General features: G+C 37.7%; 1 protein-coding gene across 7 annotated transcripts in view; it reads left to right on the forward strand.

Moving 5' to 3' along the window:
• Positions 1-14,579, forward strand: part of LRBA (LPS responsive beige-like anchor protein) — a 559,883-nt gene that overhangs the window by 506,925 nt on the left and 38,379 nt on the right. For 6 of the 7 annotated variants that reach the window (XM_075930027.2, XM_075930020.2, XM_075930019.2 and 3 more), the window contains 3 exons: positions 3,086-3,278; positions 6,412-6,474; positions 8,428-8,583. In XM_075930027.2, the coding sequence (XP_075786142.2) occupies positions 3,086-3,278; positions 6,412-6,474; positions 8,428-8,583 (412 nt within the window). The remainder of the gene's footprint in view (positions 1-3,085; positions 3,279-6,411; positions 6,475-8,427; positions 8,584-14,579) is intronic. The other variant, XM_075930023.2, reaches the window with a different exon arrangement.

The following is a 14,579-nucleotide window of genomic DNA, read 5'->3' on the forward strand; positions in this document are numbered from 1 at the left end:
GCTAAGGGGAAGACAAAGCTCCCAGAAGTTGAACTCCTTGTAGAAAATGTGTGGGTGGGGAGCAAAAGGGACTAGGAGCCATGATACTCTGTCATGTAGATGAATTTCTGAGGTGAGTTCATGAACTAGTATTTGGGAAAGGAGTTACCTGGAAATGTATTTCTGTTTGGTACCTGCGCATGTGGAGCAATTCAGGCTAGAGACAAGGGAATATCCCTGCCTTAGGAAGATCCCCTAAGAGCTCTGGATTGAAGAGGTGGAGGCTCCTAGTCTTTCCCCTCGGGCATAAACTTTCCCCTAAAAACTAGAATTACTAGTTTGAGTTGAAACTTATTTTAATGCGTTTTTCAATAATACTAGGATGACAACATCCAGGCACTGAGTATTAACATGCTTCCTATTTTACCCCTGTTAGTTTGTAAATATTATTTTATCATTATTATTTTTATTAATTAGTTTCCATTTTATATCATATGCAGCCGCAAGTCTAAAATAACATATGTGTCATTATAAAACTCAGAACCAGTATGTGTTAAATTATATTGTGACCAACTGGAACAAACATTCTGTTAATTCCTGAATTTCTCTAAATGTTACATTCCCTTACTGGTCAAAGATAGTCCATGGTTTTTTTAAAAAATTAAGTGTAAACAAGAGAATTCTCTCTTTTAGGATCTATGAAACTTACCTTATTAGGGTTAAAAATGTCCCTGAGTGAAAAGAGCTTTAAAATTAAATACACACCCAAAAAAACCCCAACCCTAAAATGTATATACCATAATTTACAAACCATGTACAATAGGAGCCTAATAGACCTAAAACTTCTTACCCATGAACTATCAAAATCTATTGATTTTGTTACCGACTCACCCCAGTTTAGCTGAATAAATTGGTGTTACCAACAAGCACTTCATGTAGTAAGGAGTGTACAGTTTCATCAGAGTAAGTTACATGAGGATTATCTAAGTAAATATTGGACATCTAGTGGACAGAGTTATTTCATAACCAAGTTCTGTAGCTTTGCATACAGAAATTAAGCTGTGCTTCACATTCTTTCTTTACCACTGCCTTTGGCTAGTATCACATGATGTTACGGAACTGTTGTTCTAATAATTTTAAAAGTAGTGTAAGGTTTCCAAGAGGGGAAAAATTAGGGTGACGATGTGTTATATGGTGAAGAAGGGGTTTTATACCATCACACACAAGAATGTTTTATCATTGTAATCATATTATTTACTGAAGTTTCAATGTGTTTTTCTGTGTGTGAATACAGCAGAAATAAAAGCCACCATGTGCTGTTAAGTGCACAAGCCATAATATACACCAGGTGTAGTAATTAGCAGTCACACGAAGGCTGCCTATATGTCTGGTTTGGCTGCTGTTGCTGTATCCCCCTGTGTTTTCACACCATCAGATAGCTGGATTTAATTGAGGCCACATCAGATGAGGCATTACTGACACCTTTAATTGAATGAGCATCCAGGGAGGATTAACTCATAATATTGATTGGCTTTTAGCCACTTGTTCCGAAGGGTGTCTGGGTAGCTTATTAGTTGCTTTTATTTACACCTTTATGCAAAGACTGTAAATAGGAATTCATGTGCGATATGTTTTTCTAAGTACTCTTAATTTTTTAAAAAGGAGTGATAATAAAAATGCAAATGTATTTAATTTCTTTTACTAGTTCTAAATTAATATATATTAAATGTTTTCACTTCCACATTTATATATGCATCTATGTACTGGAATATTGCACGCAGAAAATAGCCAAGTGTACTACTCAACATATTTATTTATTTAATGACAAGTCAATTTAGTTATTGACAAGAAAACATACCAAAGGAATATAGTTGGCAGTGGACAGTGGAATAATAATTCTGCGTCATTGGTTCAAAAGGATCCAGGATTCCCACATGCAGCCGCTGCTGCTTCAGGAGCAGCAGAGGTCAGAGCTTCAGGCCCTTTAAATTGCCACTGGAGTGCTGCATGGCATTGCTCCAGGTGGCTCTCAGGGCTGGTGGAGGAATGGGGGGGAAGGGCAGCAGTGCAGTACTGAGGGCTGCGTGCCCTCAGCTCCTCCCCTTCTGGGAGTGCTGAGCCACCTTGGCCCCCTCCTTGTCCAGGGACCAACCAGCTCTTCCTCTCTCTGTGGTACACCATATAGTGGTAAAAACAATCCTGTTAAATTATGTTACTTGCTCAGCTCTGTAACTGTTTGACATGCAAATTGCATGGTTTAACAAATCTGTGAAAATCAATATTTGGTTTTAACATTTGCAGTGATCTTAGGGGTCTTAGTGATAAACTTTCCATTAGTTACGTTGAAAACAAAACTATTATATTGATTGGGCTAGGGGGAATCTAGATTTATTTCCTGTTTTAGACTTTTGTAGACAGCAAAGGTATTTGCAATGTAATGGGATGATGTCTGTGATTCCATCCACTTTATAAATGTTTCCTTTACAACTGTGTTTAATTATGTTGTGCATAAAGACACATAATTACTTTTGTGTCTTGCTTAAGTCTTATTTCTGCACAACATACATATACACACACACAGTATGTGTGTGTGTGTGTGTGTGTGTGTGTGTATGTATATATATATATATATTTGTTTGAGTTTGCTTTTTTCCCCTCTCTCCATTTGGCTTGCAAAGAATCTTTGTCTGCCAACTAAGTAGAATCTGTGATGGTCAATGGGAGAAGGAATTGCTCACTTTCTTGGTTATGGGCTTCTCTGAAATTGCTTTCCTTGGTGTGCTACTTCTGAAGATGTGGAAGATAATGCATTTGCCAGAGACAGGCAATTGGAAACTTTTTAATACAACTTGCAGACAACATTGACTTTAGATCTTTTCCTTTTCTGCAATGCTGCTACCTTAAGGGTGTATGTGAAGGATGTCCTCTCAAAATAGTTGTTTCCACTAGCCTGTTTACTGCTACTTCATTTATTTTTACTTGCATTGCTATTGGTTCTTGCTTATTTTAATTCAGTCTTACTTCACTTGTTCTGTCCTGTTTTTCTTTTCCCTGCCCTATCTTTTCTTTTCCCATGTGTTTGGGTTCTTGTTTGCCCACTCAACAGTATCTCCTCCTGCAGAGTCCATTGATGTTCACAGACCAAGCTCAACAGGATGTTATCATGGTCCTAAAGTTCCCATCCAACTCCCCTGTCACTCATGTAGCAGCCAACACCCAGCCTGGTCTGGCAACTCCTGCTGTGATCACAGTCACTGCTAACAGACTGTTTGCTGTGAACAAATGGCATAATCTTCCTGGTAAGTAAAGAAATTTTAGCATTAGAAACTGCTACCATCACAAAATGGTATTTTCTAGTTGGGTTTATTTGAAAATTGGCAATAGAAACATTTTTAAATTTTTGTTTGTAAATACTAATCCAGTCTATTAGTACATTGTACTTGTTGCAGTTAGACAAAGAGGACCTTTCTAAGGTACAACAGAACACTACAATCTAAATTCCGTTAAGCAACAAGCTATCAGTAGAAAGAGCTACTTACCAAAGTCATCAGGCAATATTTAAGAAAACTTAAGCAATAAGTCACCACTTCATTTTCATAATAAATATTTGCAAGCATCCACTAGGCTGAATGGATTCCTAATAGTTAATAATAGTTAACTAAGAGTTAAAAATGGATCTGTAAAACACAAAGCAATGCTGTCTGGTACCTGAAGAACATTGGCTTGGGCCAGCCCTCATTTGTTCCTGATGAGATTTTAGTTCTTGTAAGGAAAGCCTTCCATCTTGGAACTCCTCTTCAGCCTTGTTCTCAGATTATGAAATAAAGAACCTTTCTAGGAGTCTGGGAGGTACTGCTGTTGCAGAAACATTCATAACCTCCCTGAATTGTTCTGTGCTAGCTCCTATAGGTTGAGCCTATCTAGTCCAACGTTCTCTGGTCTGGCAACATCTGTGGTCTGGCATGATTTTAGTTACCTGAAAGTCCTCTTATCATGGGTGTGGCCAAGTTTCCTGTGGTCTCAGAAGTTTGTTTATAGCCACTAGTCTTGGCTCTCAGTGTTATGTGCTGTTATTTAGCTTTAATTTCCCCCTAAATGTCTTCTAATAGCCCCATAAGCAATGGAAGTGTTGGTAATGCAGCTAGACAGTATTGCCTTCCCATGGTTCAGAAAACTGTCTGGTTTGGCACCAGTCAGGTCCCAAGGATTCCACACTAATGAGCTTCAACCTGTACCTACCAATTGGATATGAGAACGAAAGCCAGAAATCAAAACTGAAAATATTTGAAATACTCATATCCCCCGCAACTAGGACGGACACACACACGCAACATTAGACACTTGAAAGTCTTTGCTAATGAAAAAGAAACAATATATCCATAAACTTAACCACACACATTAATGATCCATTCTGTAGTTCGTTGGACATTATCATGTAGCCAGTTCTGTTTTGAATTCCTATATTCTCTAATCCTTGAGGGACCCATCCTCATTCCATAATTACAGCAGTCTCAAGCCAGAGCCACAAAAGACAATTCATCTCTGACAGCCCTGCAGTAAATTGTTAGCTTGTCAAAGACCTTCTAAGAAGAAAAATATAGCTTCTTCCCAAATAGTTAAAATAGAGGACAGTCTTTTAATGTTCGGACCAGGTTAATGTCCACATTATTGATTTCCTGCAAGGAAATTTGGACCCACACCCAGCTGATTACATTTGGAAAAAAGCCAGATGACCCCAAGCTCTTCCCCAGCTGTTGTAAATCACTGACCAACAATGTCCAAGTGGAAAACTCTTGTCCTTATTCCAGCACTGTTTCACCCACCCAAGAAGCTCTTTAAGAAAACCTCTGAAACAGAATATGTTGTCTAAATAGCTAACAAAGACCTGACCGAAACCTGTGGATAATAGTCATAGCATTTGGATGGAAGATGGAACATCCTTTCAATAGTCAGCGAATTAAAAACTCTCTAGGAATGCATAAAACTCAATAGTCACATTCAGGAAAATATACCTGGTAGATGTTCTAAAATTGTAGAAGTTGCCTTGGCTTCTCCATATGCATGCTACTTGGTGATCTATTATCCAGCAACAAATGACTGTAGACCGCTGCCTCCATATTCTGTTCCCCAGAAACAGCAGCACAGTAAGCCAAGTTTCTCAGCCACTGTCATTGTATTCATCTAGAGACACTCTTCTCTCTGTGCAGAGAGGTGGAAAAAAATCTACACTTCAGAAACTCCTTTGATAGTACACCAACCACTACTGCCAAGCTATTATGGGATGCCACATTTGAGGAAGCTTGATATGGCATCCTAGAAGGGGGAAGGATCTGAAGTTAGCTGAGGCTGTATTAACCTTCAAATCCAGTAGTAAAATTGGGCTTTGCATAGGTTAAGAAGGCAGGTACTATAACTATTCCATGTCTCCTCCTATGATCATAGCACCATCCACAGGGAAGACTTGTATTGTGAGGCATCATGACAAAGCATGTTTACTTGGCAAGTAATATCTTGTCATACTGACTACTATTTAAAATCCCATACCTGCCTCACTCAACTAATCTGGTGGTTTTATCAACCAGTTTATGACATCAGTGTCCAACAAAGCACATCTATACAGGGCTGGAGCTGGCACTGTTTCATAAAATATTAATGTTTCATTGTAGCACGGCTGCTGTTAAGTTCCATTTAAACTAGGGAATCAATCTGATACTAAGTTTTATAATAAAGCTATATTCTGTGCGGTAATTAGAGAAATGAGAGATGTTACACCAGTGATTCATGTCTTACATTAGCCTCCACTTCCAAGTGGGGTTTGGAGTTTTTAATTGAAGCTGTAGACTACTAATATTGATGTAAAATCCAGTAAGTAAATATTCCCGAGACATGCCAGGTGCTTGGATGTTTAGACATAATGTTAGTCTGCAGAATTATTTATTTAGTTTTACTAAAACTTGCAAATAAATGTTTTTAAACCATGAAATATTATGTGATTTGGAGATTTCTCGGTCTCCATCAAAAGATGATTTTTTTAAGAGGTCCATCGTGCTTTGCTGTTCAAAGCATCTCTTTAAAAAGTAAAAGAGGGGGGAAATAGTATTTGCTACAGTCAGCAGATGGTTGTCACATTTTGTTTTCAGTGCTCTTTACCACTTAATTTTGCTTTGTTGCGACATGAGAGGTTGCCAGTAAAGCATCTGCTATCGCTTATGGCTCAGGACCTGAACCGTTGATGATGGCACACATTCCGAATAGCACTAATCTAAAATAAATGTTTAATAAGCAGCCCATGAAAATTCCTGCAATTTTTTTTATTCAAGAAAGAAACCTGAATGGTTAAACAGTTGCCTGTAGGATTTGATTTATCATTTCGATGTGGCTTAATATATGAAAACAATGCTGACTTTTAAAATCTTCGTTTCTGAATTTCAGCTCATCAAGGTGCTGTACAGGACCAGCCATACCAGCTGCCAGTGGAAATCGATCCTCTCATAGGTCTGTCACTTTCTTCTCTCTTTGCGATTCATTAAGCTCTGTATGGTGGCCCTGAAGTGTAGATTACGGTTGTTTTTCACTTGCTGGTTGCTGGGAATGGAATTTTCCTGATAAACCATTTGCATGCAAATTGGAATGCAATGAGCTGTGGCTATGCTGGTATTTCATCAACTCCCCCTCGTTGGTTTGCCTAATTTGAACAGGCCTAGGACGCGTGTCAGTGAAAATTAATATGGATGCTGTAATAATGTGTGATTGAGAATGTGCATGAAGTACTGTCAGGATAATATTGGATCTTTTCATCACTCAGACTTGTTGATGAGCAGGAGCGAGGCACGTTATGATGAATTGGTGCTCTGGTAATGTGATGGAGCTCCTTTGCCGAGGAAATTTTCATAATACCAGTGGGGTTCTTAACAGCACTGTGTTGTGAAAAATAAAACTGTGGTGCCAGGGTTTCATCATTAAAGGAGATCAATCCTTTCTTCATGGACCTGCTGTTCACACTGAGGGGATTAATGCATAATTGCAAAGCGGTTCCAAAGTTGAAATCTATTGCCCCGCCAGCTTTAGTGTTAAGATATTAATATTCATTTTTCTAGGGCGCTGCAGTCTTTTGGATTACCATCAGTGGTTTTGTATGTCTGTGTTTTTAAGGAGAGAGAAAAGAGCCTCACTTTCATTTAAATGAATCTTTATAATAAATGAGTGGTTTATTATAGTGATGCTTTTCATATTAACATAGTTGGTTCACTACAGGTTTATACTATAACCCCTTATTTTGGTGGGAATGCAACTCTAATTCAGCGTGATTTGTAACTTGGCGCATAATGATTCTGCCTTAGAGACAATTTAAAAAACATATTTGAAAAGAAATGTGTTCTCTTTTTTTTATTTTAAGAAGCTTATAAATATGTACATTTTCTTTTTTTAAAGCCTCATAATTTCTCTATTTTTTAAACTGGCAGTTTCAGGGTAATAGTCTGTTGAATAAAAATATGAACTGGACAACGATAATTGTATTTAAAAACCAAGTCCATGTACTTATTTTTAAATTACTTTTTCCCTGCCTGTCTACCGTCACGTAAAAGTAGAGTGATCTAATTTATCTAACAAAAATAATATGCACAATATATGATTCACAAGAAGGGCATGTTGACCATACCTTAGTTTTTATTTATAAATTGTTTTTATATATTTATAAATTTAATTGTTTCTCAAAGTAATATAAGAGTTTTCCATAGGGCATTTATTGAAGATTGTTGTTAGTGGGCCCAGCTCAGATCAAGGCCCCATTACTGTACTGTACAAATAGACAAGAAGCAATAGTCCCTGCTCTGAATTACAGTAGGAGCAGACAAGACCTCAAAAAGTTAGGAAGTGTTATAATTTCACAGACGGGGAAATCAAGGCACAGATAGATTGAGGGCTTGATTCAAATCCTTATGAAGTCAATGGGGGCCTTTAAATGTCTTGCTGTGGTCTGAGTCAGAAGTGAACCCTTAATGATTTCCTTAGTCTGTCTAGCACCTATACTATAAGATTTCATCTCTTCTCAAATGTATCTTCTACAAATCCTCAGCTGTATGAATTAAATAGTTATAGGGTCCTACGCTCAAATTTATAATTTTTTTATACCTTACTATTGGCAGGACTTGTAGTGGCTTACAGTTTTAATCACCTGGGCTGAAAATTCCCACTGCCCTCCACAGCCTGGAATTGAACTCAAGGTTCCTGCTTCTCACTGTTCCTCTGCAGTCAGCAGATATCTATGAAACCCACTGACAAAATGTGCCTTTCCTCTTCTCCCTTGCCCACACATGTGCAGGGGGTTGAGGTAGCAATAAAATTTAGCTTAGATACATGCCTATCCATTCACAAAGTGGTTGAAATTCAGTGAACGTAGATGCTAACACTGATGCTCCTTTTTTTCTTCCATCTTCTTCTCTTTAGCCAGCAATACAAGTATGCACAGGAGGCAAATCACTGACCTATTAGACCAGAGTATTCAGGTCCATTCCCAGTGTTTTGTTATCACCTCTGACAATCGTTATATCCTAGTTTGTGGCTTTTGGGACAAGAGTTTCCGGGTCTATTCTACTGATACAGGTAAGTGGAATCCTAACCAATGGAAAAATGTAGAAAGTACATTTGTGTTTGCAGTGAGGAGCATGGTACTGCTTACCATTCACTACACAAGACATACTTCTTAATTACTCTGAAAAATTTTTTTGGTGGGAGGATGAAAATATATTTTCCCCCTCAAAGAATGGACAGGAATTATTATTAATTCTTCTCATTCCATTCTGAGTAGAATACTGTCATGAGGAGAAATAGCTGGTTATTGTTTTATACATATCTCTTGTTGAGAGAGATAATCAAGCACTAAATCTGTGTAATCATTTGTCTCTAGAAACTTAAGGGACACACTGAGCTTAATTCTATAGTTTCACAAGAAAAACGATTTCCTGAGTTTGTTTAAAGCTTTGCATACTAGGAGAATTGTTTCTAGAGTGCATGCCTGAATGAAATTCTGTTTTGCTTCATGAATAATTGAGAAAAATAATTTAGGAAACACAACAGAGTCCATTTGAAATAATACTGAATCATATAAGTAGAATAACAGTGAAGTTGTTTCAGAAAAGAAAACCTCTCAAATGCTGAGGGTCCCAGAAGGTGCAAAATGAGGAAAGAAATGGAGCCATTACAAAGAATGAAAAATGAATCCTCTCTTAAAATGTAAATTGGCCAATATTCAGGACCTCAGTTGTGTGGCAATGTATGATCTCCACAGACGGATAAAGTTACATCCTTGTCATGTTATATTGAAGACAATTATACAGAGTAAAATCATGAAGGCACAGGAAAAATATATGTTTTTTGTCTCATTCATTGCCTTATAATAAGAATAGAAGCTCATTGAAGAGCACTTTCTTTGGATTAATGACTGGTTGGGGTTAATGTGTTTGGGCCGTCAACCCTTCCAACGGGTTATTGTCCTATATGTCCTTCTTCATTACTGAAATGAAATTATTGTTTTTCACACTTACCAAACCAAAATCTTGTATAAAAAATAGAACAGTAGTTAAAACTTCACCCCCAGCACACTTTAGAGGTAGGGCACTTGTCATTCTTGCAATCTAGTACATGACTACTGTAAAAAAAAGAGTTTACTGTACATTGGCTGACTGCAGTCCTTTACACAGATCCTTCCGTTTAATAGTCCACTCCTACTTTGTTAACCTTTTCTTTAGTGAAATTAAAAAACATATGGTTTTAAAGAGATTTTGAGAGAAAATAAATAGGTAAAGTAAGTATGCCATACAATGTCAGCCTTATATTAAAAATATACTGACTAATCTGTTCTTCATTTTTTTCAGTGTTAGAAGGTGAGCGCACATGTTTTAATATTAACTGATTTCAGTTTCATGATAAAAAAGCTAATAGTATTTTGGTAACTCACCTGCAAATGACTTGTGAATTAAGTTATTGTAACTGTATTTAAATCATATTCAGAGATTACGGGTTAACTTTATTTTGACATAACAGATTCTGATATGATTAAAAGTAAATTGCTTATGCTTACCAAGAAAGTTGTAAAAAAAAAACCCAACAAGTTTTATCTTTATTTCTTCCATTTGTTAATATCCAGAAAACAAACAAAATTGGGCAATAGCTTAATTAAAATAAATTCAGTTAGTTTATTTTTAATATTAAAAATATAGCAGTCAAATATCTTTTCTGAGTTTGACAGAGCAGTAAGGGAAAAAGATGTGATCAGTAATGTATAATGGCAAGCTATCACAAGTGTTGAATTCAATTATGTTTTAGCACTTACGCAAAAAAAGAACCTTTTTCTTATTAGATTTCAGGGGGCTTTTGTAACAGGAAATACTTTTAACGTAAATCATGCTTTCTGGTTACAGCTAGAACAGTGAAGGCATAATAAAACCTTCCTTCAGCAGTTGGAATTATTTTCAGGCAGCCTTTTAGATGCAGCAGTGCAGAGATTTGAGTCTGAATTTTTTTATTTGTAGCACAGCTGTCAAATAAAACATTAACTAGAAAATTTGTTCTGTCAAAAAAGGGATATCCTAGTGCATATGGTAATATTTGATATTGCTCCATGGAAAGGAGGATTGGTATTAAAGGGAACAAAAATGGTGAAGAACTCTTGTAAGATTCAATAAGTAATTTAACAAAGATAAAGAGAAGTAGCGAATTTCTGTTTTGACGTTTGGATTGAATTGAGTGAAGATTAACCCCACACGACAATAGCAAAGTAGAAATAACAGGGCAGTGCAAACATATGAGCAGCTGTCAAACAAATAAGCCTTTAAGCATATTTGTTTTCTAGAACAGAAACTAAAAACATATGATAACTGGGGGGGGGGAAGGTGGATCTTTTAAACTCTGAGCTCTTTAAGAGTAATCTTAGTGTTTAAAAAATATAGATTGCCCCATGTAGAATCATAGAAGATTAGGGTTGGAAGAGACGTTAGGAGATCATCTTGTCCAAGCTCCTGCTCACAGCAGTACCAACCCCACTTAAATCATCTCATTGTCAAAGCCTGGTCATAAAAACCGCGAAGGATGGAGATTCCACCACCTCCCTAGGCAATTTGTCCAATTTATCCACATCCTTTCTGTAGTGTGGGGGCCCACGACTGGACGAAATACTCTGATGTGGCCTCACCAATACCCAATAGAGGGGAATAATTACCTCCCTCGATCTGCTGGAAATGCCCCTACTAATGCATCACACTATGCGGATAACCTTCTTGGTGACAAGGGCACATTGTTGACTCAGATCCAATTTCTCGTTCACAGTAATTCCCAAATCCTTTTCTACAGAACTGCTGCTTAGCCAGTTGGTCCCCAGCTTGTAGCAGTGTATGGGATTCTTCCATCCTAACTGCAGGACTCTACATTCGCCCTTGTTGAATGTCATCTGATTTCTTTTGGCCCAATCCTCCCAATTTGTCTAGCCTATCTACCTCTTCCCCCACCTTACTGTCACCCGTAAACTTACTGAGGGTACAATCCATCCCATCACCGAGAGCATTAATGAAGATTTTGAACAAAACGGTCCCAAGACCATATACTGGGGCACTTTGTTTGATACCTTCTCCAAGGAGAAGGACCTTGGAGTCCTGGTTGATTATACGATGACTATGAGCCGCCATTGTGACATGGCCGTGAAAAAGACTAATACGGTCTTGGGATGTATTAGGCGAGGTATTTCCAGTAGAGATAAGGAGGTGTTAGTGCCATTATACAAGGCATTGGTGAGACCCCAATTGGAATACTGTGTGCAGTTCTGGTCTCCCATGTTTAAGGAGGATGAATTCAAACTGGAACAGGTACAAAGAAGGGCCACTAGGATGATCCGAGGAATGAAAAACCTGTCTTATGAAAGGAGACTTAAGGAGCTTGGCTTGTTTACCTTAACCAAAAGAAGGCTGAGGAGGGACATGATTGCACTCTTTAAATATATTAGAGGGATAAATACCAGGGAGGGAGAGGAATTATTTAAGCTTAATACCAATGTGGACACAAGAACAAATGGATATAGCTGGCTAGTAGGAAGTTTAGACTTGAGATTAGATGAAGGTTTCTAACCATTAGAGGAGTGAAGTTCTGGAACAGCCTTCCAAGGGAAGTAGTGGGGGCAAAAGATCTATCTGGTTTCAAGATTAAACTAGATGGGTTTATGAAGGGGATGGTTTGATGAGATAACATGATCTTGGTAACTAATTGACCATTCATTATCAGTGGGAAATAGATCAATGGAGGGATGATAGGAGTTATTATAGAGAACTTTCTGGGTGTCTGGCTGATGAGTCTTGCCCACATGCTCAGGGTATAGCTGATCGCCATATTTGGGGTTGGGAAGGAATTTTCCTCCAGGGTAGATTGGCAGAGACCCTGGAGGTTTTTCGCCTTCCTCTGTAGCATGGGGTACAGATCACAGCTGGAGGATCTCTGCATCTTGGGGTCTTCAAAGTATTTGAAGGCTTCAGTATCTGAGAGATAGGTGAGAGGAGGATTCTAGGAGGGGTGGGTGAGATTCTGTGGCCTGTACTGTGCAGGGGGTCAGACTAGATGATCATAATGGTCCCTTCTGACCTTAAAGTCTACGAGTCTGAGTCTACTTTGATCCTACTTGTTGAGCCCAATAATCTAGCCAGCTTTCTATCTACTTTATGGTCCATTCATCCAGTCCATGCTACGTTAACTTGGTGGTAAGCAAGCTGTGGGAGACCATATCAAAAATTTTGCCCAAAGTCAAGGTATATCATGTCCACTGCTTTCCCCATATCCACAGAGACAGTTATCACATCACAGAAGGCAATTAGTTTGGTCAGGCATGACTTGCCCTTGGTGAATTCATGTTTACTGTCCTTGATGACCTTCCTCTCCTCCAAGTGTTCTATAGTGGATTCCTGAAGCATGTTCTCCATGATTTTTGAGAGCTGACCAATTTCTAGTTCCCTTTCTTTTTTTATTATTAAAAATTTGCCTTTTTCTGATCATTTGGGACCTCTCCCAATCACCACAAGTTTTTAAATACAATGGCCAATGGCTCTGCAATCACATTAGGCAACTCTATCGGTACCATGTATTAGATCTGGCTCTATGGGTTTAATTTTCTAAATAATCCTTAACCTGTTTTTTCATCACTGAGGGCTGCTCAGCTCCTCCCCATACTGTGCAATCCAGTGCCATAGTCTGGGAGGTCACTTTGTCTGTGAAGACTGAGGCAAAAAAGTATTGAGTGCTTTACTTTTTTTCACATGATCTGGCACTAGGCTGACTTTCACATTTGGTTAGGGTCCCACACTTTCTCTGACTTCTTGTTGCTAACATACATGTTGAAAACCTTCTTCTTATCCTTCTCACCCCTTCCTTAGCTGCAACTCCAGTTGTGCTTTGGTCTTTCTGATTACACCACTGCATACTCCAGCAATATTTTTATACTCCTCCCTAGTAATCTGTACAAGTAGTTCAATAGATAAAGGGATAGAACTGGAAAAATAGAACTGAAAAACAAGTAATTGATAAATAGAAGGTTCAAAAAAAACTGTCTATTCTATGAGATTAAATATATTGTATGAGATAAGGTTGGGCACTTTCAGTGTTTCACTGTGACCTTCCAAGTTCTGCAGATTAATAGCTTTTGCTGATCCTTTTGCTGATCAAAATAGTTGACTAGCCAGCAATAGACTGAGACAGTTACATGACCTGGTAACCTAAATGAAGAATCTTTACCACAGGGTAACTTCTGATGACACAGCATATTTAGAGCCAAAAGACAGTTTTATATAGTATAATAAAATATGAATATGGACTGGAATTACCAAATTATAAGTAAAAGGTGTGAGCTCCTGAGAGTCTGCAACAGTATTATGCCCCACTATTATGTCCAGGCACTTTTCAACCAAATGGAGCAGTAATTTTTCATTATAAACACCAGTTTTCCATTCATTCATACATATATGTAATTTTGCCTCCTTGATGGAATCCTACAGGTTAGAGAGAGATTTGTTAGATCACTGAGGTTTTTCCCTCTTAAAACAAGATTGTTCCCTACAGTTAAGTGCACTGTCTAGTGTTTTGTTGATTCTACAACAGTTTTAAAAGTGTCCAATTGACAGAGATATTCCAGCCAAATACATCTTGCTGGCAATTTTTTGATATCTTAAATTTTTGTTTTCTTAATTTCAATCTGTTAAGCCTCTCCTTTCTTGTATGAGCAAACACACATAGAGCCAACTATAATTGCCCTCTAAAATCCATGCAAGTAAGAGGGAGACTTGGTGGGAGAAAAGCTCCTTAAAGTGAGGATATAAGTATCAGCAAATCCAGCTTGCATGAACATGCACATTTTTCACTAAATAAAGTTGTTTATCAAGGTTTTCCTTTCATATTCATTTTTATGCATCTGTAATGTCTTGAATACTTGTACTATTCACAATAGACAAACAAATTACATACAAAGAAACTTATCAAATTTATTCTTTTAAGCTTTTATGGACATTGCAAATGTTCACAAAGGTGAGAAAGTTGTTAGAAATAGTTCATTAGTATGTTCATTAATTTTA

The sequence above is a fragment of the Pelodiscus sinensis genome, chromosome 4, assembly GCF_052426305.1.
Source record: "Pelodiscus sinensis isolate ZL-2025 chromosome 4, ASM5242630v1, whole genome shotgun sequence".
NCBI lineage: Eukaryota > Metazoa > Chordata > Testudines > Trionychidae > Pelodiscus > Pelodiscus sinensis.